General features: G+C 38.6%; 1 protein-coding gene across 1 annotated transcript in view; it reads left to right on the top strand.

Annotated features, from left to right (window-relative positions):
* Nucleotides 1-25,897, top strand: part of LOC102689272 (raftlin) — an 84,487-nt gene that overhangs the window by 42,006 nt on the left and 16,584 nt on the right. Inside the window, exons 6-8 of the mRNA XM_069195064.1 lie at nt 11,818-12,021; nt 17,394-17,509; nt 23,272-23,375. Of these exons, the coding sequence (XP_069051165.1) occupies nt 11,818-12,021; nt 17,394-17,509; nt 23,272-23,375 (424 nt within the window). The remainder of the gene's footprint in view (nt 1-11,817; nt 12,022-17,393; nt 17,510-23,271; nt 23,376-25,897) is intronic.

Below are 25,897 nucleotides of genomic sequence, written 5' to 3'. Positions count from 1 at the left end.
TGGCATGTCTTTATGAATGTAGCACAAAAGGCTAAATGTGCACCATACAACAGAGCTTCAAATCTGTCTGTGGAATGGAAAAGTTTTTCAATTAGTTTTGAGATGGGAGTGCATATAGACTGAAACAGTTCCCCCTCTATAACTTTCATATTTTATAATACCAATTTTAAAATATGACTTTGAGTTTTACTCCTCTAACAGAACAGTAGTGGTAATAACATCATACATCATACAAATTGAAAGGACAGCAGTGGTGACCTTAGAGAGCCTCTAAAAGGTTAGGGATGATTTCAATGATTTCTTTTAAAGGTACTATGTAAAACCATGTGTATTATTTTGTAACTCTTATTAATTTGTTGAAGGAAAGAACCTTATCCAAATCTAAATTTGCTTTTAGTAAAAACTACTGCTCGAAAGATGTGGTCATAGAAATAGAGAATGTAAACCACAAAGTATTAGTGAAGTACTAAATATGATACTTTTCTTTGAATTTCAAGGAAAGTCCCTTAAGATCACACTTTTGTGCTGTGTTTCTATGCTTGTGATGAAGGTCATTTTTAGGTCCCATCAACCTTGTAATCCAGCATTACACACTGTAATTGACTCTTTCTCTTCTGTCTTCTACAAAAGGCAATTATAATTTCCTATAAAATGTTTAATAATTGTTGTTTGATTGATAACATCTTTGTGAATGCTGTTTGCAGCTTTTGGTTGGGTTTAGGTAAAAGGTATTTTCCAAAATCAAGGTATGAATATCTGGGCGGAGGCGTATTCTGTAAAGTAGCTATGAAGTTTACAATACATTTTATAGATTTTTTAATTTTGGATCATGATATGCATGCAAAGATCAAATGTTCGGTGTATATGGGTTATAAAGTGCCTGTAATGTGCACTGTAGTGATGAACATAAGCTTAGTAATGTCCTGTGTTTTCCCAAGCAGCTTAAAGTCAAGATCTCAACAGGAGAAGGAAGATTGTGAAATTAAATAATTAACAGTGCCTTGCGAAAGTATTCGGCTCCCTTGAACTTTTCAACCTTTTGCCACATTTCAGGCTTCAAACATAAAGATATAAATGTTTTATTTTATGTGAAGAATCACCAACAAGTGGGACACAATTGTGAAGTGGAACGAAATCTATTGGATTTTTGAAACTTTTTTAACTAATAAAAAAATGAAAAGTGGGGCGTGCAAAATTATTCGGCCCCTTTACTTTCAGTGCAGCAAACTCACTCCAGAAGTTCAGCGAGGATCTCTGAATGATCCAATGTTGTCCTAAATGACTGATGGTGATAAATAGAATCCACCTGTGTGTAATCAAGTCTCTGTATAAATGCACCTGCTCTGTGATAGTCTCAAGGTTCTGTTGAAAGCGCAGAGAGCATCATGAAGACCAAGGAACACACCAGGCAGGTCCGTAATACTGTTGTGGAGAAGTTTAAAGCCGGATTTGGATACAAAAAGATTTCCCAAGCTTCAAACATCCCAAGGAGCACTGTGCAAGCGATCATCTTGAAATGGAAGGAGTATCAGACCACTGCAAATCTACCAAGACCTGGCCGTCCCTCTAAACTTTCAGCTCAGACAAGGAGAAGACTGATCAGAGATGCAGCCAAGAGGCCCATGATCACTCTGGATGAACTGCAGAGAACTACAGCTGAGGTGGGAGAGTCTGTCCATAGGACAACAATCAGTCTTACACTGCACAAATCTGGCCTTTATGGAAGAGTGGCAAGAAGAAAGCCATTTCTCAAAGATATCCATAAAAAGTCTCGTCTAAAGTTTGCCACAAGCCACCTGGGAGACACCCCAAACATGTGGAAGAAGGTGCTCTGGTCAGATGAAACCAAAATCGAACTTTTTGGCCACAATGCAAAACGATATGTTTGGCGTAAAAGCAACACAGCTCATCACCCTCAACACACCATCCCCACTGTCAAACATGGTGGTGGCAGCATCATGGTTTGGGCCTGCTTTTCTTCAGCAGGGACAGGGAAGATGGTTAAAATTGAGGGGAAGATGGATGCAGCCAAATACAGGACCATTCTGGATGAAAACCTGTTGGAGTCTGCAAAAGACCTGAAACTGGGACGGAGATTTATCTTCCAACAAGACAATGATCCCAAACATACAGCAAAATCTACAAAGGAATGGTTCACAAATAAACGTATCCAGGTGTTTGAATGGCCAAGTCAAAGTCCAGACCTGAATCCAATCGAGAATCTGAGCTGAAAACTGCTGTTCACAAACGCTCTCCATCCAACCTCACTGAGCTCGAGCTGTTTTGCAAGGAAGAATGGGCAAGAATTTCAGTCTCTCGATGTGCAAAACTGATAGAGACATACCCCAAGCGACTTGCAGCTGTAATCGCAGCAAAAGGTGGCTCTACAAAGTATAAACGCAAGGGGGCCGAATAATTTTGCACGCCCCACTTTTCATTTTTTTATTAGTTAAAAAAGTTTCAAAAATCCAATAGATTTCGTTCCACTTCACAATTGTGCCCCACTTGTTGGTGATTCTTCACATAAAATAAAAAATTTATATCTTTATGTTTGAAGCCTGAAATGTGGCAAAAGGTTGAAAAGTTCAAGGGGGCCGAATACTTTCGCAAGGCACTGTATGTCTGAAGTGACAGAGATTATCAACACTGTCAGCTGTAGAATACAGAATAAAGGATCACAGTTTTGATTAGATACTTTAGCTTTATACTGTGAATACGGATAAGAATAACAGATCCATAATAAATAACAGAAATAACATTTCACAGAGTTTTGGTCAAAAACCTGCCCTTAATAGGCAGAATGATGGAGTTACTTTTGAAGCTTTAGTGTAGCTTTGAAATTGAAATTCAGACAAATGAGAGACTATAATTGTGTGCATGTGCTTTCTTACTTGTTTCTGCAGACACAAGCTTTTTATTGTATGAGAGGAGGTTCAATTTGAAACTACATTTGCTCTTTGATGCTTTTCATGTGATTCAGAAATGCTAAATTTCTGAGTTAGCTAATATATTAAATAAGATGTCTGACCTTTAAACCTGCTCTTCTTAAACGATTTTTTCCATCACAGAAATGCTTTAAGAGTCTGTGAGATTAATGGCCTAAGACTCCATAAAAAAATGTTGGTATTTGTGTGTGTGACAGAGGTAATTTTTCAGTGGTATCCACAACTGCCATTTAGTGAGCTCTCACCTGGATTCCTATCATTACTAAAGTCTACTGGCGATGGGGTGTCTGTTGACAGGGTCAGGATTGAATGATCTGGAAATCCCCCAACTCAGAGACCTGCACGCTAGCAGCACAAAGCTATTGGTTGTCAGAAGCTGGGATTTGAGTAGCTACTGCTCCTAGCAGACCCCTGTGTATCTGAGCAGCCCTATTTAGGGATCACATTTCTCACCCCAGCATGGGGAAGGACTAGAAAAGGTGGCCTGGACATTGTTCACTCAAACTTTTCTGGATAGGCTGCCGCACCTATCGGGACATTCCGCCTAGCAGTCCTTAACTTCACAGCAGAAATCTTTCCTATCACATGGAACATAAGGACTTCTGGATATCAGCTATGGCACATAGGACACCACAGCCGACATCTCAAACAGTTAGAGTCCTTTCACATAAACTGTCTCAAGTGTTTTTTTTAATTGACCTGGCACGACTGTGTGACTCATACTGCATAGAAATCCTACAGAGAACCAGCTGTAGGTGTTTTGAGGCCACCATCGTAAAGCACCAACGTCAATGGCTTGGTCACGTCATTTGGATGACGGAGGAACACCTCAATCACTAAATACTGTTCGGCCAGTTACAGCTGGGTCACAGTTCTGCAGGAGGACAACAAAGGTGGCTAGAGGACCAACTGAAATTCCAGGTAAAGAAGCAAGGGATAAACCCTGCAACTCTTGAAACTGCAGCTATAGAATGATCCACTTGGCGGACCCCATGCCATCAAGGAGGGCAGTTAGCTGAGGAGGAGAGGGCCAATCATCGCCTACAGAAGAGACAGAAGAGGAATAGGGTTATGTTTCCTCTTGTCCCAACATTCCAGGCTTTTGAGTGCACTGACAGTGGAAGACAGTGTGCTTCTCGCATTCTCACATTGGATTATCACAAATAATAGTGAAAGTGCTCATCGATTGCAATCGACAATCTAACTGATTTTCACACTGCAAGTTGACTCTTTCACTGCTGTCTTCTACGTTACCCCTCAATGGACCCATCAGTAAATGCATAAATATTTGAGAAGAAAAAATGGTTGAAAAATTAGATACATGCTAACTTTCACAAAGATTTACTAAACCAGCACAGGAAATGAGCTGTTGCACGAGATTCTCAGTTCTTCTTTCTGTGCATTTTGCCTAATAAACACACTTAAAATAAATATAGTCATAAATGAGTCATACTGTACCAAAATAGTATACATCCTGCAGAATACTGGATTCCAAAGAAAATTGATCAGAAAAGGTAAATACACATTGTGCAAACATGTTAACAATATTTTATATAAATATAAACACATAGAAAGACCTACAGAAAATATATCTTGATTTTTTATTATTGTTTCCTTGGATTTCAAGGCCCAACTTTGTCTTGAGGTTGCAAATACCTTGCTTTACAAGTTGTATGAATAATATATTGTTCTTTAATCTGTAATCTGTAAGCAGGTTAAATTTTTATTTCTCTTAGTTATCTGATGATTCATACTATAAATTTGACTGACTACAGTAGTGTAATGGAGCTAACATGATCCCAAACGAACAGTGCATTTATTAATTATAACTGATCCACTAAAAGCAGTAGTTTTCTTATCTCGTAGCCTGAAAAATTGCAATTATGGAATGTGGATATACAGTACATTCACTGTGGATCCAGCCAGTATCTTTTTCACAAGTAGACATTATATTCAGTCTATGGTGTAACAGACACGGACTGGAATCCGTGTCCGATCTTGTAGAAGACCCCATGCGATGCGGTAAGAGCTGGAGAAAACAGGAGGCGTGGTAAAAAGGAACACACAAGGGTTTAATGGTGCACAAAATAATAGTGACAGTCCGTGAGACAGTGTACGGGGAAGACAAAACGGCATCCAAATCCAAACGGGTCCAAGGGCAGGTCAAAGCACGGTCCGAAAGTCCATAAACTGGAAATCCATCCTGGAACGCGACAAAGTTAAAATCCCCGGAAGGGGGGAGCACACAGACAAACGAAACATGGAGGTCCAAGGGTGACGGGGCGCGATCCTCCAGACCCCGGGCTCAGGAAACGGGAGGTGTTGGGGATGAGGCCTATGCCCTCAGGAGACGGACGTAGGGTTTCTTGGTGTTAGGCGGGCCTCGCGACATCTTACCCTAATGATTAGCCACGAGGACTGGAGGAGATGGTATTTAAATAATAACACTAAAAGGGTATACCTGGAGAGCTAAATGACACGAACAATAATGAGAGCAGTGGAGTGCCCTCTAGGGAGGGATGTCGGTCGTGACATATGGTCAAGCTCCTGTGTCTCAGAGTAGTCCTCTAATGGGGCCTATTCTAATCATAGCCCCAGTGCAGTGTGATGAGGCAAAGACACTTAAAACATTGAAATATCAAGCACCATTTTTTATGCTTACATTGTTATGTTGTTGAACTTGTTTTGAGAGTCTCAGGCCTGTGGAAAATGACAAGCCAAGCTCCAAGTGCAGGTTTTCAGAGATGTCTCTAGGAGTCTTCAGAAAGGCCCTGTGGGAGTGAGGCTTTAATGAGTGATGAAGATGAAAATGATAGAGTGATTGGAAGAGGTTTTTCTGTCCACCGTCAGGACAAGACAATGGACTCAGGGAAGATCAAGGGTGGTGGGGTGCGCTTCATGGTTTATAACTCCTGGTGTACAGCTGTGGAGACTATTTCATCATCATGCTCTCCACACCTTGAACACCTGACAATAATGTCGTCCATTCTATCTACCGAGGGAATTTACATTGGTGGTCAACACCACAAGAGCTCTGGAGGAACTACACGAACACCTAAGCAGACCCCAAGGGCGCATTCATCACAGTGGGGGACTTCAATGGTGCGAACCTGAAGAAAATCATGCCAAACCTGCATCAGCATATAAATTGTCCAACGTGCGGAACAAACACGTTGGACAATGTTTACACTCCTTTCTGGGATGGCTACAAAGCCCTCCCCGACCTCCTTTCAGCAAATCTGACCACCCCTCTATCCTGCTTATAGGCAGGATATAGGCAGTTTATAGGCAGGATAGGCAGAAACTAAAGCAGGAGAAGCCTGTGACAAGGTCCTCCCAGCGCTGTTTAGATGAATCGGACTCTATTCTAAGTCACTGCTTTGCCACCACTGACTGGCGGATTTTTCGGGAAGTTGCGGGGAATGACATTAATCTGTATGCGGACTATGCTACTAGCTATATCAGCAAATGCATAGAAGATGTTGTCCCCAGGATTACAGTTCGCACAACCTTCAACTCTGGAGACAAGGACACATACAGAAAATCCAGATCTGATCTCAGTAAAGCCATCACAAAAGCCAAATATAACTACAGGATAAAATTGGAAAACCTGGAATCACACTATCACGACAACTGGGACACTTGGAATATGTGGAATGGAATCCGCACCATCACAGATTACAAAGTGAAACACAGCAACACAACACACACTGGTTTTCCCCCCGATGAACTAAGTTCATTTTATGCACAATTTGAAGTCCATAACATGGAACCAGCTAAGGAGATCCCAGTAAACCAGGGGGAACACCCACTGTCTCCAGAGCTGAAATGTACAAAGTCTTTAAAAAGACTAATCCACGCAAGGCTCCTGGTCCTGACACTATCCCTGGTCGAGTCCTGAAGGCCTGTGCAGATCAGCTAGCGGAGATCTTCACAGACATATATAATCTTTCCCTCACTCTATGCACAATCCCCTCTTGCTTCAAGAAAACCACCATCATCCTGATCCCCAAGAAAACCAGAGTCAGCTGCCTAAATGACTACCGCCCTGTTGCACTCACTTCCATTATCATGAAGTGCTTTGAGCGGCTGATCAAAGCACACATCACCTCCTTACTGCCTGACACCTTGGACCCACTGCAATTTGCATACCGACAAAACAGATCAACTGAGGAAGCCATCGCCACCTCTCTAAACACTACCCTCTCATACCTAGACAAGAAAGAAATGTATGTGAGAATGTTGTTTGTTGATTACAGCTCAGCATTCAACACCATCGTACCCTCAAAGCTTTTTACCAAGCTCCAAGACCTAAGACTAAGCTCACCTTTCTGCAATTGGATCCTGGACTTTCTGACGGGCCGACTGCAGGTAGTGAGAGCAGGCACACATACATCCTCCACCCTGACTCTGAACATCAGCGCCCCCCCAGGGCTGCGTACTCAGCCCTCTCCTCTACTCCCTATTCACCCACGACTATGTTGCCAGGAACAAAACAAACTCCATCATCAAGTTTGGGGACGATACAACAATCATCGGCTTTGTCACGAACGTTGATGAGTCACCGTTTAAAACACTGACAGCATGGTGTCAGGACAACAACCTCTCTCTGAACACCGGCAAAACTAAGGAGTTGATTGTGGACTACAGGAAGCATCGAGGAACAGACCACACACCCATTCACATCAGTGGAGAGAGTCAACAGTTTCAAATTCCTAGGTGTCAACATCACAGACGATCTAACCTGGACCCACCACACCAACCTCGTAGCCAAGACAGCAAGGCAGCGCCCATTCTTTCTACGTGGACTAAAGAAGTTCGCATGCCGTCCTAACATCCTAACAAATTTTTACAGGTGGAGCACTGAAAGCATCCTAACCGGCTGCATCACTGCCTGGTACGGTAACTGCTCCGCCCAAGAGTGCAAGGTACTGCAGAGGGTGTTGAAACTGGCTCAAAACATTACCGGCTGAGCGCTATCGAACATCAAGGATATCTACTCTGTTAGATGCCTCAAGAAGGCCAGGTCTATCCTCAGGGACCCCAGTCACCCTGACCACAACTTGTTCTCTCTACTACCAGAAAACAATACCGAAGTGTACAGTGAAGCTAGCACTGTTGCTCTAGCTCAATGTCAGAGCACTGGATAAGTGGGGAAAGAACTTTAAATAACCTGCTCAATCGCCTGATTGATTGTGAGATTGATGGGGTACACTTTCCATTTCAGCAATAGAGCATTCTCCACTGGAACCCTTTCCTGACTGTCCCATCATCTTATACTGTATCTCCGACCACCTAATCTGCACAACCTTCTTGTTCACAGCTACATTTAACCACCCATAGCAACCATCCACACTGAGAACTACTCTGTTGCATCACTTGCAAATACAGTATATATCCAACACAATACACATTCAAGTCCCCTCTGGACAATTCTGTATCACCCAGATGACATCATATATTTCCAGCATTCTCATTCACTGCATCTCATACAGAAAATGTCCAGCCATCTACATTGGTGAGACAACAAGAAAAGTGGCAGACTGTTTCAGGGAACATGTTAGAGCTGTGAGCATCAAAGAAATCTCCAAACCTATAGCTCCCCATTTCAACTCTAATGGGGAGTTGAAATCGACAACGACATCTTTCTAATCTCTTCAGCTGTCTTCACAGAGGGGTTTTGGAACTCCTGTTGCAGAAAAAAACATCTGAAACCAAAATTATCCTTCAGCATAAATCCGATTTTCCCTCTTCTGTCAATGACGGCCTCATTTCATTCTAAATCCTATTAATTTGCAAATTTTGGCTTTCCACACCTTTTCCTCCTGTTCTCCCTGAGTTTTGACACATTCTCATTTGCTTAATGCCCATTTCTTTACTGCTCCCTGCCCCTTTTCTTACCTACACTGTTTGATCTTCCATGCCTTGTTAATTCGTTACTTTCTCTCTCTCCCTCAAACCTGAAGAAGGATCCACAGTTGAAGTATTGTTTCTTTTCTTTACCTTTCAGCATGGAATATATCTTTACATGTGCCTTTGCAGCCTACGCGTACTGACACATCTACTCAAACATCTGAATTATGTACTTTCCTCTGAAACAGAATCTATTGCACAACATGCAAATATATATATATATGATAAAACCTTGTGTATCTTACATGTATAAGGCTGTTTCTTATATTTAGGTTCCTTGTCAGAATACAAATGTCATTATTTTTGGAATCATGGATGAGCTCAGCAGCAAGACTGTAGCAAGCGATTTTTGATAAAAAGCATTTCTGCAATGAAGCCAATAAATGATCCAATGTATGTATAAAATGTACATTAACTACATTACATTAATATTTAAATCCTGTTCATAATTAAACACAGAAAACACATATACAGTCATTTGAAAAATAAAGTACACTCTCTTTCAATTCTATGGTTTTATATATCAGGACATAATAAAAAATCATCTGGTCCTGACCAGGTCCTAAAAGTGGGTAAATCTAACCTCAAGTGACAAACAACACATAACAGATTCCACTATGTCATTATTTATTTAACAAAAAATAAGCCAACATGCAGAAGCCAAGAGTGAAAAACTAAGTACAACCCATGATTCAGTAGCTTGTAGAACCACCTTTAGCAGCAATAACTTGAAATTATCGTTTTCTGTATGGGTTTATTTGTCTCTCACATTGTTTTGGAGGAATTTTGACCCACTCTTCTTTGCAACATTGCTTCAGTTTATTGATGTTTGAGGGCGTTCGTTTATGTACAGCTCTCTAAAGGTCCCGACACAGCATCTCAATCTGGTTGAGGTCTGGACTTTGACTTGGCCATTCCACCTTGATTCTTTTCTTTGTCAGCATTCAGTTGTAGATTTGCTGGTGTGCTTGGGATCATTGTCCTGTTGCGTGACCCAATTTCTGCCAAGCTTTAGCTGTCAGACAGATGGCCTCACATTTGTCTCTAGAATACCATGGTATAAAGAGGAGTTCATGGTCGAATTGATGAGTGCAATGCCCAGGACCTCTCGCTGCAAAACAAGCCCAAATCATCATCCCTCCACCATTCTTGACGGTTGGTGCAGTATGAGGTGTTTGTGGCGATAATCTGTGTTTGGTTTTCACCTAACATGGCATTGTGCATAATGACAAAACATCTCCACTTTGGTCTCGTCTGTCCAAAGGACATTGTTCCAGATATCTTGTGGTTTATTCAGATGGAACTTTGCAAACCTAAGCCGTGCTGCCATGTTCTTTTTGGAGAGAAGGAGCTTTCTCCTGGCTACCCTTCCATGAAAGCCATACTTTTTCAGTCTTTTTCTGATCGTACTGTCATGAACTTTAACATTTAACATGTTAACCGAGGCCTGTAGATCCCTAGGTGCATCTCTTGGATTTCTTTGCGATTTCACTGAGCATTATGCGGTCTGACCTTGGGGTGAATTTGCTGGGATGCCCACTCCTGGGAAGATTGGCAACTGTCTTGAATGTTCTCCATTTGTAAATAACCCTTCTCACAGTAGAATGATGGATTTCAAATTATTTGGAAATGGCCTTATAACCCTTCCCAGATTGATGAGCAGCAACAATTGCTTCTCAGTTCATTGCTAATGTCTTTTCTCCTTGGCATGGTGTTAACACACACCTGAATGCTCCAGGTCACCAAACTGCCAAAAGTTTTGTTTTTATAGAGGTGGTCACACTTCCTAATGATCAGCTAATCAAGTGCATTTGATTAGCAGCACCTGGCTGCTAATTACCTTCTTAATTCCTATTGAAGGGTGTACTTAATTTTTCCCACATGATTTCTGCATTTTGGCTTACTTTTTGTTGAATAAATAATGATATAGTGAAATCTGTTATGTATTGTCTGTTATCTGAGGTTGGATTTGTCTAATTATAGAAGTTGGTGATGACCAGAGGATTGTTATTTATGCCTTGATATGTAAAACCATTGAATTGAAAGAGGGTGTACTTTCTTTTTCACATGACTGTAAATGAGTTTACATCTTAAAAATGATAGTGATGGAGTGGTGGCCCACTCTGCACCGCTGAAGCCCAGGATTCAAGTCCTGTGATTCTATCTGTATGGAGTTTGCATGTTCTCCCCAAGGTTGCATGGGATTCCTCCCGGTGCTCCAGTTTCTGTTCGCAATCTAAAAACATACTGAAAGGTTAATTGATTTCTGGCCCAGGTGTGAGTGTTTGTGTTTGTGTCTGTGTGTGTCCTGTGATGATCTGGCATCCTGTCCAGAGTGTATCCTGTCATGTGCCCATTGCTTGCTCCCCCGCAACCCTGTATTTGAAGTTAGAAAATGGATGTATATGAACTGAGCTGCATGTCTTTGCATGCTTTATTAAATCCAATGAAGTATGGTGCTTTAGGCATTCTCATAAAACAAAGAATTAGTCAAGAATGTTTTTTTTCCTCAGTCCCTAACCTGTTTGTTTTCAAATTAAATTATTTCTGGAAGCAGTCATTTAACAAGATCAAAATGTCTTTTAACAAGATCAAAATGTGCAACAGACACTGTGATTCTGCCTCTTAAAGTAGGTGTAATTATTATAAATCTGTCTTTAAAAGTGATAGTTGAATATGCTAATTAACTAAAAATTATTACCATACTGTACTTTTGGGTGTATCACATACAAAAAAAATCTGTTTAATCATACCAGGCCAATTTGCTGTCTCAAAAGGTTATTTATACTGTTTCTTAAATGTAAAATGTTGCTTATTATAATTAATACAGTCGCTAATAGGCCATACCAAAGGTTGTTAGATATACAGTAGAACTAAAGGATAAAGAGAAATATTTTCTACATTGTTAATGAGGGTGTGTGATTATATCATATGTTTGTTTTGATGTTTTTGTCTGCAGGAGTCCAGACATATGCACTTTTCAATCATCCCCACGCCGGGCAGAACTCTTTGAAGTTTTACTCAGTGAAGGTGCCCTTGAAAATCCTCAAGAAGGACAATAGCGTTTGTAGTGTGGAAGCAAACTGGCTCGACCACATGACCCAGCACTTTACCAGTGGAGCATCGCTGGTGGATGGGTACTTCCATCTGGGAGCAGACAATGGTACAGTATAAAGTGAAATGAAATAAAAAATTGCTGTCCAACATAAGTGAAATGTTAGAGAACCACTAACTTACCTAAATTGAGTTATGGGATCTTCTCTTAAAATAAGATTTTATTCCTCTTTACTCATAGAAACACTTACTGCAGTTTTCAGGATATTTAGGGGAATATGAAAGGCTATAAATGTAATTTGTTTACTGAGAGATTTCTCAAACAGCAGCACATACTGTAGCTGGTCAAGCACTGCTAGAGATGGGATGGATGTATTGTATTGGCCACCCAACAGGGACACCTACGGCATGCTTGATGTGAGCAAGCTTGCATTCCTGTCGGTCTGAGAGCCATTAGTTCATGTAATGTAGGTGCTATGGGGCTCACAGTATGGGGGAGATGAACTGACAAATGGTGTTTCCAATTTAGAGATGCATCTTAAAAATACTGCATGGTTAACTGAAATATTCTGTCACCTTTGCCTAATCCTTTGACCAGATCAGACTCCAGGTCTTCTTATTTTGCTTGCTATCTAAATGTTATCTAACATTTTTTGTTCTCCTCAGGTTAGCTTTGTCCTAGATACAGCTGTGAAAAATCTGTACAAACAGTGGAGGCTAATTATAATAACAGCCTTCAGTTCACAATTTCTCAACTATTTTTATGTAAAGAATCATGCTGATTACTCAGTTTAATTTCCTTTGGATTAGAAGGGTTAGCAACCATCTGTGTTTAAACTCTCATTTAATAGCTTCATGTTTGTCTGTCTGCACTTCGAGACCAGTGCATTTTAAATTAGATTCCATACAAATTTATTATCATATTTATATAGGAACATTCAATTACAAAAAAGTTTGGACTGCGGTGGCTGTGAACTATATAAACAGTAGGCAGTTACACATTAATGAATTCTGAACAGAGAAACATTTTTTTGTACATGTCCCTCAGTTCAAGCTATTAAGCCTTTTTCTGTTTTTCCTTCCAAACTCCATTGTAGATTGTTAGGACTATTTGAAAACAGGGTGGAAAAGGTGCTTACATCTACTTTATATCCTGATACAAAATGAAAACTCAACAGTCTAAATTGTATATCATTAGCTCATTGTGCACATATACATTGTTACATTTAAAATAAATACTGTATTTCAATTATTGTTCCCTCAGATAACAAAATACTAACCTCGACTCATGTGATTTCTTAAAAACGTCAGGTGTTTGATATTTAAGTTTAAATAGTTACCAAAATGGCCAAATTGAGATGATTAAGAATAGTCTCTATAGTCACTCAAAAAGACATAATTTTAATTAGCACAAGATCAAAAAAGCATATGATCTTGCTCCACTTGAGTAAGGAAGATCACCTGGTTGCTACTGGCATGATTGAATACAGACTGACTGTTAGAGAAGTTGCCTAGAGAGTGAGATGTTCAGCTTCATCAGACAGCAGACTGGTCCAGAGAAGCACAGAAACTGACCTGAGAAAGACAGGCCACATCCTAAAAGGCAGAGGATCACGTCTATCTGAGCTATCGTCATTATCATTTTTTGGACTTTTGTGACTGCAAATTAACAGGATGCAACTTGTTACCAACATCAAAATTATTTTTATACAGAGGTTTTTCAGGAGTAAAATGTTGACAACTAAGACAAAACTGCTGTTTTCTGTGGAACCTGAGAACCTTTAGTGGCAGAGAAAGTATTGGGGTGCTTTATTCACAAATGAATGCTATTGTCCTTGAAAGACCTGACAGAATACATATAGGAGATATCTTGCTGAGCATTATGCAGCTGGATACATTGTGTAAGTTACTTATTGAATCTTTTGACAACTAGAGGTAGTTACACAGATAGAGTGGTAGATGAGACAGTCCACAAAAGACTATCCAAAGGCTGATTGGATGCATCAATACTAAATAACAGGAATGTGTTAATGCTCAGAAAAGTTCCATACAATACTAACTTTGCCATGTTTTTTTTTTCTTTTTGTTTTGATAGTGACTAATGTTTCAAAAGCACTTTGATATTACAGGTACAAAAATGTGCAAAAGTACTTTTACTTACATGTTCTGTGATTTTGTTTGATATCTATATTCAGTTTAAATCCATTAGTCGTGAGTGCTGGGCTGCTTTGTATTATATTGAATGATTTTTTTTATAAATAATTCTGAATAAATATACAGTTAATAGCAGATAAATAACCTATGTTCTGCTTCAGTGGAAATTAAAAAATATGAAAATGTAAAAGGTGAATCAAAATACTGTCTGTGAAGTCTATAGCTATATAGCCTATACATTTTGCAGATTTACTTTGCCATTAATTTCCTTTGGTCAAAATGGCATCCTGTTCAGTCCTGTCTTACTGTGACCCTTACTGACAGTGGATAAATATACTATGCAGTGCCTTGCAAAAGTATTCAGACAATGCACGCGTTTCACAATTTGTTGCTTTAAAGCTTGCAGTCATAATACTTTGAGATATTATATGTACAGTAGCATTACAATATTAAAAAAATATTTTTGTAATATACCCACCATTCAAAGCAAAAGATAAAAATATCAATTGATAATATGATAGAAAAAGGGAAAGACTTGGTTACTACCCTATGAAAAAATATGATGACTGAGCTTTAGGGTCATCAGCTGTGAAGATGTGACAGTAGTTATAGGGCGTAGTATGGTCTTGAATTTTGAGCTTTTTTCTGTTTATATTCTCATGCACAGCAGTCGCATTATAAAAGAATTCCTCCATCCAGCTGAGATGTAGTAAAGATTTATACTCTTGGTCTGAGAGCCTTGCTCAGCAGGGATTTATTTTTCCATTTTCACATTTGATTCAGTTCTTCAGTAATGAAGTGTTTATTGGTGAAGTAATGCTAATGTCATCAACTGTCTGTATCTTTTGTTATACACAAGTTAAGTCATATTTTCTTTTTAAAAAGAGATTGTACTAGAGCATACATTATTGAGAAAAAATGAATGGCTTTATTTACATCTAAGAAATAAATCATAAATACTGTGTAAGGGTAAAATTCAAGACAAATGTAATTAAGTTCCAAGATTGTATTTATTGAGAAGAAATGGCAGAGAATAGCAGCTAGTATTCCCACTGAAGATAGCAGAGTAAGACTATAAACAGTCCGCAATGTAGCTGAGTAGACGAAAGAGTGGTTGGAATTAGACAAAAATGAAATAATTTAAAATTTAACTACAATAGAGGAGATAGTACATCTATACAAGCATTTGAAAAAGTACCCAACAAAAGTCCTGATGCCACCACTGTACTGTACATGAGCCATTACAATTTTTGTACAGGTGTGAACACTTGGGATGTTTGAAAAAAGCTCTTACAACCTGACTATTCATAGCTTTAGCTGGCTATTGGGTTTGTATGACGAAGGCTTTTTGGATGTGAGTCAACATGCCCTTTTATTATTATTGCTGTAACCTAATCGGATTGATTAATATATAGTATTATCACTAAAATAGTTTGGTACCAGGTTGTTTAGTACAGAGGAAAATCTGTTGATCACTTGCTAGCATATGTATTTTTTAATCGCATCATCTGATAGGATTCTTAGTGGATTGATGTCTTTTGCTTACAGTCAGCATTGTTTTGACTGTCTCACATTTTTCATTGCAGTAATATAGAACCTTCAGGGCTTCCTCCTGTTAACAGATCAGCGTTTTGCTTCTTCAGTGGAAAAAGCATTTAAAAGACTGCAGGAGAAGAAAGATACTGTCGTTTGTAGTTGAGCACTTTGTATTCTGCTGAATGATTGCTAAGCAAGCTGATTTGTGTGCAGATCTCAGCTTCCATTTAGATTCTAAACGAGGTTGTCTGATGTATGGAACAAAAACATATTTCCACAAAAAAGCAGAGTGATCTCTTTAAGCTATTGGGGGTTGCTTAAAAGGTTTCAGAAAGATAAAAAAATGCTTTAAATAGAAGCACAGCAGCCATGTCACCAGTGAAATCCATTTTGTCTTGATTTATTATTATTCTGTATAATGAAATCTTGATTGATACTGTACTAAGGCTATACAAACAGAATTTGTTTGCAAATGTTTAGAATCTGATGAAAGTCACTTTAAAAGACCATGAACACAGGTTATCTAAACAATGTCAAAAAAGAAGCTTGAGAGCTGCAGGGAGCTTGGAACGTTTCTCTTTCTGACCTCACTGCATAATTTCTTAATGAATGATATAAACCAAATTGCAGTTGACTGCAATTCCTGGATGCATCGGATCTAGTGACAGGACATTTTAACTGTAACATCAAATAGGTGTGAATGTTCCTAACAGGCTACTTATGCAAAAACAAAAGTGTGTTAAATAGTTAAAATTATATAAGATGCTGATTTCAAGTATTGGCAAAAAAGTATATCCAGTAACTGGTGGTAGTTTAAGGGAAAAGATGAAAAAATAAGAGCTGCGATAACGTTTGACATTAGGCTATTACTGCAATATGGCTTTCCTTTTTACTTTTGACATTTTCATGCAGTCAACTATCAAAAAACCTTTTCAGATAGTTATACTGTAGAGTACTGATTAACATACTTCACTGAGGAACACTAAATAGGAAAGAATTTGCATTACTGCATGTCATTAATTTTCAAATGCAAATTTGTGGTTTATGCCAATGGACTGATTTTTTTTCATGATCCTTTTGTTATTTCAAAGATTTTCTTTTTGAAGAATTTACAAACTGTAGGCTTGGACAATTCTTGGCCTTTGGGATCAGAATCTTGCAGGGGTTACACATACTTTTTAATTAGCCACTGAATAAGATCTTTAAAAAGCAGATAATTAGACTTAAATACAAATTATTAGTTCAATTTAATAATTAATATTAGAAATGGAAACAAAACCAGAGGGCCAATCCCTGATTACTAGTACTATGGTGAAAAGAAATTAGGAGAGTCATATTACTATATAATGTTTATATTATTATATAATTAGATAATATTATATCATTAGAATATAATTAGTTATATTATTATATTATAGGTTATAATACAATTTTAGTTTAGGAAAACATTGTTGATAGTGTGAGGAATATTATGAAATGCACACAAAGGGTAATCTATATATCCATATGACTTTGTCCATATGGAATACAGTAGACAATAAAGTGAAGCTTGGCATTCAGCAAACCTAAAACCTATGATTACTGTTTGTGAAAATGCTTTTGTGTCTACAGCATAAAATGCTTACATAAATTATAGTAAGTAATTCATTCCTGCTTCATATAACAGCATGTCATAAAAAGTTAAACTGATTTGTCAGTAGTGAAATCCAAGTGATGAGTAAAGAGCTTTATGTCAAAAAGAAATGACGTATTTGAAAATTAAATATTTAATGGATTAATATCTGTCCACAGATTCTTTATCCAAGTCTGTTGAGGGTGTTTTCATCTTTCAAGATTGCTCTGAAGGGGACTCTTCTGAAGCACAGGCATATGATGCCATTGTTGTTGAACAATGGACTGTTTTTGAAGTAAGTGTTTTTTTTTTCATTCGTTTACCTTCATTGGCTTCATTTGCTTGTTTCAGCAGTTTTTTTTTAACCTTTTTCCTCTCTATGTTTCTCTCTGTAGACTTGCAGTTTACAGGAAACAATGTGGTCTTTCAAATTTTCTTTCGATGAATTTAGATTAATCACATGGTATATTTTAAAGTCCTGTTTGATTGCATTACTTCTCACCTTACTTCATTATATAATTATGTTACTTAAGGCACACTAAATACTTTTCAAACTGTAATGTGATTTTAGATTAATGTTGCAGTACAAATGCACAAATATTCACTTTTATTTTCAGGAGAAGGTTTTCATAAGAGACAATCTATTAAAGGCTTATGTCCTTACACATTAACATATCTGCCATGAGACAATTGTGTTCCACTGGAGATCATAATAATGAATACTTATTGTCACTCAAAAGGGATTTGCTGGCTTGTTTTACAGGATGTTTTTAAAAGCCTTTAAAAAAATATGGGATTTCATTGCTCACGAATGTGTCCCCTTTTCAATGGCACAATGATTAAGCTGTGCTCTGTTTCAGCCTTCTGCTTTGGTTCCTTCTCAAACCTATATGACCAAATCTGCAGCAGATTAAAAAAGCAGCTGAGTATACTCCCACTTTATTTCACTTTAAAGCAAATGCCTCTCTTTATTTACCAAGCAAAAATAATTAAATCGCAGTTGATTTTGTGAACATGAGTGTAAGGAGACGATTTGTGTTATTAAACCAAATGGCCAGATTTCTACAATATTCTTTGATCTGTTGTTATTTCAGGTCCCCTTCGTTCTCTTGCAGAATGGTCATGGAATATTAATAGTAGTAATAATTATTATTTTAGATTTTAAAAGTAGCTTTACAAAGTGCTTTACAGTACAAAATCACAATGAGAGAAAACACCATAATTGCACAATTATAATAAGGCTTTGGAATACAGGGGAAAGAAAAGAGGAAAATGCAGTTAAATAAAAGTCCTTCTAAAGAAGAAGGTTTTGAGTCCTGATTTGAAAGTCAGCATTATAGATGAGCATGAGAATTTTGAATTCGACACAAAACCTGATAGGAAGCCAGTGTAAGGACTCCAGAACTTACACAAGACCTAGTCAGGATTCTAGCAACCGAATTCTGGATAAAATGAAATTTGTTCAGAGTGGATTTACGTACCTCAGTGAGCAGCGCACTCCAGTTGTCAATTTGAGAAAAGACAAAATTGTTGATCATATTTTTGGACTAGTAAGGGATTAGTTGCTAGTGCAAATCCAAACTTAAATTCCAGCATGTTAGCAAATAAAGTCACATATGTAATGATTGTATATATTGTATTTCTTATATTTTATATAAATCTGATGCTTTGGTGTGCTAATAATTCACATATGTATAACTGCTGCAGTACATCTGAATAATGTTAGCCAATTTTACTATCAAAAACTAGTTTTTGCTAGCTCGGAAAGTTCAAAAGTGTGATGAATGAAAAGCAAGTGTTTTTCTTGTTTCTATGGCTGATATAGGGCAGAATGTTTCACATAGGTGACTGCGATCAACAATGAGTTTCAGTTGCTATGTGGTAGTAAACCACATACAGTTCCTGTTCAAACTGAGAAGTGATGTGCTCCTGTATCTCTGCCTGTGCAGCTCTGTCTTGCATGCAATCACAACACTTTTGAGGAAAGAGGGGTTTGTTGATAAAATAGCATAGTATTGCATTACTGCAGTCACATTGAAACATTAGGAAGATGGTTCTACAGAAAGAATAGAATCCCATCACAAGAGTAAAACGCCTCATAGCACATTCATGTACACATTGTATGACTGACTGACAGTGCAAGCAGTCAGAAAACAAATTGGCACTGCTGATAACTGAAACTTTTGAGGCAGATTCCATCCCTATCCAGAATTAATTTTATGCATCAAAGGTTATGTTCACAGTGCAATAGATGACAATCCAGTATAGCTCTTGCTAATAACCTATTGTATCTACAAGTACTGTACATACATGTACTACTTCTTCAACAGAAAAGCATAGTTGCAGTAGGACAGAGACTGTAATTGCCTGAAAAAAAAAACAAGTAAATTGACAAAGTTAATAACTGAGAAAAAAAAGGATTCTTATCCAAGAATTACAATTCTAGGTTGCATTGGTATTGGCATTTTGTTTTTAAAATTAATATACAAATCCATATGAATATATACTGTATATTACACTATATTTAGAACTATGAGTTTGATATTTATTGTGTACCACCTTGTTATTTAAACTGTAATTTTTTTTTAAGTTGTAAATGTAAATGCTTCAGTGAGGGAGGATAAAGATGCGTACTGTATGTCACATGATAATGCTTGCTAGAACAGTTTTAAAAATATATATTATATATTTATAACATGTATAATATATAAAATATAGTATATTATTTTGAAAGACAAATACATGTCTACTGTATGGCATCATGTGTGAGTAAAGGAACATAAAATTCAAATTGCATGTTCAATTCACATATATACCGTATAGTACAGTGTATATTCATAGGTTGGTATAGGCTAATGTACTGATAATATTGAAAATGGCATCCATGTTTGCATGTTTAAACAAAACTAATCTATTGCTTAGCCTGCATAAAACAATACTAAAGGGTTGCAGGAGTGTGGAATAAGCAACATATCCGTGGTACCCTGGCTTCTTTCAGTCAGAAGCTGGATAAAATCCTTTGATAAATTAGTTACTAACTACTAAATAAACTAGATGAGCTGAATGACATCCTCTTTTTTGTAGACTTTCTTTGTAGCCTTTTAATGGTTTTACTTCACTTTTTTACAGTGGCAAAACCAAAAAAATCAAGGTTCGAGTTGTGAATGTTAGTGGTTCTTTGAAGAGACATTAAGCATCCAGTATAATATATTGTCATTTTGTTCTGTCATTGTTTTATATTTCCTTTACCCAACTTCTTTTTATCTAATATGGAAGTTTTTAAATGCTTATTGCTGACATTAAAAATGCCGTACATTGTAGAGTAATGTAGCAAAGCATATTCATTTATAATAATTATAAAAAACTTTATTTTATATAGTGCCTTTAGAGGTGGCTTCTCAAAGTGATTTACAGGATGACAACAACAATAAATAAGAAGAATACACAAGATAAAACACAGTTACAATATACAGAACAGTATGGAAGCCCGTTTCCGCCAGGGAGTAAAAAAAAAAACACGCTATGGTATCTCAGAATTGCGACTTAGCAACTCAGAATTCCGACTTAGTATCTCATAATTGCAACTTAGTAACTCAGAATTCCGACTTAGTATCTCAGAATTGCAATTTAGCAACTCAGAATTCCGACTTAGTATCTCAGAATTCCGACTTAGTATCTCAGAATTGCAACTTAGCAACTCAGAATTCCGACTTAGTATCTCAGAATTCCGACTTAGCAACTCAGAATTCCGACTTTGTATCTTAGAATTGCGACTTAGCAACTCAGAATTCCGACTTAGTATCTCAGAATTGCGACTTAGTAACTCAGAATTCCGACTTAGTATCTCAGAATTCTGACTTAGCAACTCAGAATTCTGACTTTATATCTCACATTTGTATGGAAGCCCATTTCCGCCAGGGAGTAAAAAAAAACGCGCTATGGTATCTCAGAATTCCGACTTAGTAAGTCAGAATTCTGACTTAGTATCTCAGAATTCCGACTTAGCAATTCAGAATTCCGACTAAGTATCTCAGAATTGCGACTTAGTAACTCAGAATTCCGACTTAGTAACTCAGAATTCCAACTTAGTATCTCAGAATTGCAACATAGCAAATCAGAATTCTGACTTAGTATCTCAGAATTGTGACTTAGCAACTCAGAATTCCGACTTAGTATCTCAGAATTGCAACTTACTAAGTCAGAATTCCGACTAAGTATCTCAGAATCGCAACTTAGAAACTCAGAATTCCGACTTAGTATCTCAGAATTCTGACTTAGTATCTCAGAATTGTGACTTAGTAACTCAGAATTACGACTTAGTATCTCAGAATTGCGACTTAGTAACTCAGAATTCCGACTTAGTATCTCAGAATTACGACTTAGTAACTCAGAATTCCGACTTTATATCTCACATTTGTGTGGAAGCCCGTTTCTGCCAGGGAGTAAAAAAAAAAACGCGCTATGGGATCTCAGAATTCCGACTTAGTATCTCAGAATTGCGACTTAGTAACTCAGAATTCCAACTTAGTATCTCAGAATTGTGACTTAGCAACTCAGAATTCCGAGTTAGTATCTCAGAATTGCGACTTAGAAACTCAGAATTCCAACTTAGTATCTCAGAATTGTGACTTAGTAACTCAGAATTCCGACTAAGCAACTCAGAATTGCGACTTAGCAACTCAAGATTCCGATTTAGTATCTCAGAATTGAGACTTAGTAACTCAGAATTCCGACTTAGTAACTCAGAATTTTGACTTCGAAATAGCCATATTTCATTGTCTGTCCTTTTGTTATTGTAACGGATTCGGGTTTTAGGGCTTTTGCCCTCACCGCTCCCACCCTAGTTCGTGCCTCGGTGCACTGGCTCGAACCTGAGTCTTGTCAACTGAGCTAAAGAAGACCTTCTTTTTTAAGTAAAAAAGGACATACAATGGAAATACGTGAAAAGTATGTTTCAGCTTTTATAATTGTGAATTCCTCTGGATGTGAAGTGCCTATTTCTGTATCTTATTTCATATTCTGTCTCCGTAAATAAAAACTATTTTTAAAAAGCCCACCGTGCACTATTCCATCCGGGTACTATGGAAGCCTCACTGGCGGAAATGGGATTCTATAAAAATTAGTGTAATTAATTTGATTTTTATCAGGGCATTGTACAAGACAAGTCTTCAGGCTTATAGATCCTATGATCCAGTATGATTCATGAAAATAGTGTAACAGAACGGCTGACATACAGGTTGTACGATCTGGTTGCAGTGTGGTGACGACACGGCCCTCCCCTGCGCATAACAGGGATGCTGGCCGCCGGGGTTAAAGAAAGTGTTCTTTAGCTCAGCTGGCAAGACCTGGGTTCGAGCCAATGCAGTGAGGCACGAACTAGGGTGGGAGCGGTGAGGCCACAAGCCCTAGAACCCGAATCCGTTACAATAACAAAAGGACACACAACGAAATATGGCTATTTCGAAATAGCAAATGTGAGATATAAAGTTGGAATTCTGACTTACTAAGTCGCAATTCTGAGATACTAAGTCAGAATTCTGACTTAAGTCGCAATTCTGACTTGCTAAGTCGCAATTCTGACTTGCTAAGTCGCAATTCTGAGTTACTAAGTCAGAATTCTGAGATACCATAGCATGTTTTTTTTTTTTACTCCCTGGCGGAAACGAGCTTCCATAGAGGAGACATGGATGGTGGTACTAAGAAAAGCAGAGGGGTGAAGAATGAAACCAGTTAAGTAAAGGCTTTTCTGAAGAAGAGGGTTTTGAGTCTGGATTTGAAGGAGTTTAGAGAAGGTGACTCTCTGATATCCTTGGGGAGAGAGTTCCAGAGCTTGGGGGCATAACAGGAAAAGGCCCTGTCACCCAAACAATGTAGACGGGCTTGGGGGACAGTAAGGAGAGCAGAATTAGAAGAGCGAAGGTTGCGAGATGGGGAGTAGGGCGATAATTTCTCATGGTATGATGTCAGCGTGTATTTCTAAAACTGCACTGCATCCTGTAGGAGCCATTTCTCCATACTCTATACATTTACATGTTTTGGTACATGTGTCCTTCTCAGGGTATTGAGGTGAAGACAGATTACATTCCTCTGCTCAGATCCTTGGCTATGTACGGATGGAGGCTGACGTGTGTGCTGCCTACTCCAATAGTGAAGACAAACAGGTAATATGAGTCTTTTATATGCAGTGATGTAATTACTGGTGTTAATTTATTTTAATTTGTTCTAAATGTTTTCAGCCATATTCCTTTAGATCTCCCAAATAATTGGGTGATCATTTAGGTTTGAACATTTTTCAATTAAACTTAAGTTGAAAAGCTGCTGATCTGGTGTACACCAGTTAAGTTGAGGGTGTTGCAAATGACACTTCTAAATTAATTTGTTATTTATTACATAATTTATTAAATTAAGACATCCTCTACAAGACCATCCTTTAACCTATCTGTCTGCTGACATCAGAATTCACTTCCACTTGAGCAATAGGAAAGCAGCCTGGCAATAAAATATGTGGTGGGTCAAGCAGCTTATCCAGTAAAGAAGTTCACCCAGCTCTGTTTGACATCTATGTTACACAATTTAGGTCACAGTAGTCAGTCTGAGCTCTCTCGGAGAAACAACCCTTGCAACTTCCTAAACGCCTGTTGTGACAATAGTGAAGGTCGTACCTCTCTATGAGCTGACACTAAATCTCTTATACAGTGCCTTGCAAAAGTATTCAGTCCTTTTCGATGGTGTCCCATTTTGTGAAATTACAAAATGTACTGTATACAGATTTTTAAACTTGATATTTTATTCAAAACATAAATACTCAAACTGAAGACTTCTAAACGTAGGATATGATCCAGTACTGTAAATGTCAGCAAAAACTAAAGAGAACCAAATTAAATATGTTGATTACATAAGTATTAGAGTCATGAATTCAATATTTTGTGGAAGAACCATTAGCAGCAATTACAGCAGCAAGTTGTTTTATGTAAGTCTGTTTATGACACAGTGACCTGATGGAGATAGCCACATCTTGCTAACGGGCTGAAGAATACAAAAGCTTGTTCGTAGTGAAAGCTCAGAGAGGAATGAGAGCTCCCAAAGAGCAGCCTGGAGAGAGAAGACAGGTGGAGAAAAGGACAGGCGTTAGCAGATGGGCATATCTGAGACTGCAGTTGAGCACAGCTATCAGGGCTGATCAGGGCAGGGTGGCTGCACCATCACACAGGGTTGTAAACAGGAGGTTCGGTTCTGTGCCACTGGTCCAGTGCTTGGCTGGATAGAGGGGGGGTGCTTGCAGGCAGAGTGGGTTTGAGACAGATGGAGAAATTCTCAGGCAGAGTGTCCTTCTGGGAATTGGGCTTGTTGTGCAGCAAGCACTATGCTGGTAAGAAGATATCTCAATATATGAGTCCCAGATCAGTGACAGATCAGGATTTAAATATCCTGTGCTGATGGAATAATCACCCATTAATTGGAGGCAGGCAGCTGGGACAATTGTCCCAAGTGAGTCTGTTCAGGTGGGTAGCTGCGTCAGCATGCGTAGGCTGCAAAGGAACAAGTAATAGGTTTATTCCATGCTGAAAAAAAGAAGAAAGAGAACACAACGTTTCGGCCGTGGAGCCTTCTTCAGGTGTGAGAGAGACAGGGCAGTAGGCAAAGGTAAAGTAGCTGGAGAACAAAGGTTGGGAGGGAGGAGGAGTGAGAGGCGGGAGCAGGGGACAGAAAGAGAGGCCAATCAAGAGGTGTGAAGTCAGAATGGGTGCAGAGAGGTGTGAAATGAAACTTCCAATGAATGGAGAAAATTTAAAAGAACAGTAATCTGTCGTTAAGGGAAGGGAGAATGTGTGATCCTAACTGCAGAATAATTTTAGTTTCGGTGGTCTTTCTGATGTATGAGTTCGGAAAACCGTCTTTGAGAACACAGACGGAGAGATTAGTGTGGTCGTGGCCGTCAGAGGTGAAATGAGAAACAATGGGCTTGGAGAGATCTTTAATCTTCACAGCCCTGACGTGTTCTCTGAAGCGGTCTCCGAGTCTCCTTCCTGTTTCACCAATGTAGATGGCTGGGCATTTACTGCAAGAGATACAGTAAATAAGGTTGCTGGAGGTACAAGATGCTGTCTGGGTGATCCGGAATTGTCCTGAGGGGCCTTGAATGAGTGTGGTGGTGGCTGTGTACTTGCAGGTGATACAGCGAGCTCTGTTGCAAGGGAAAGTGCCTGGTGTGGATGGTTGTTGAGGGCGGTCAAGGGAGCTGTGAACAAGGAGGTTACGCAGATTAGGTGGTCGGCGATATGAGATGATAGGGCGATCAGAAAAGAGGGCCCCAATGGAGGGATCATCCTGTAGGATGGAAAAATTCTGGTTAATGGTCCTGGGGATAGGAAGTGTGTTAGGGTGGTAAGGAAGCACCAAGGGAATGCGGTTGTTACGGCGGGAGTTCCTGATCGGGTTGATGGTCCGGGGGGTGTTTTTGGCTCGGGCAAGGGCCCTGTCAATCACACTGCTGGGATATCCTCTGTTGATAAAAAATGAGTACATTTCGAGGGCTTGGTTCTCGAAGTCGATGTCGTCGCTGCATAGTCTTCGTAACCTAAGGAACTGTGAAAAAGGAAGAGAGTTTTTAGTGTGGTTGGGGTGAAATGAGCTGTACAGGAGGTAGCTGTGTGAATCCGTGGGTTTGTAATAAACTGAAGTG

The sequence above is a fragment of the Lepisosteus oculatus genome, chromosome 10 (genome assembly GCF_040954835.1).
Source record: "Lepisosteus oculatus isolate fLepOcu1 chromosome 10, fLepOcu1.hap2, whole genome shotgun sequence".
In the NCBI taxonomy this organism is placed as follows: domain Eukaryota; kingdom Metazoa; phylum Chordata; class Actinopteri; order Semionotiformes; family Lepisosteidae; genus Lepisosteus; species Lepisosteus oculatus.
The sequence above is the reverse complement of the archived record's forward strand: the minus strand, read 5'-3'. Positions and strand labels throughout refer to the sequence as shown.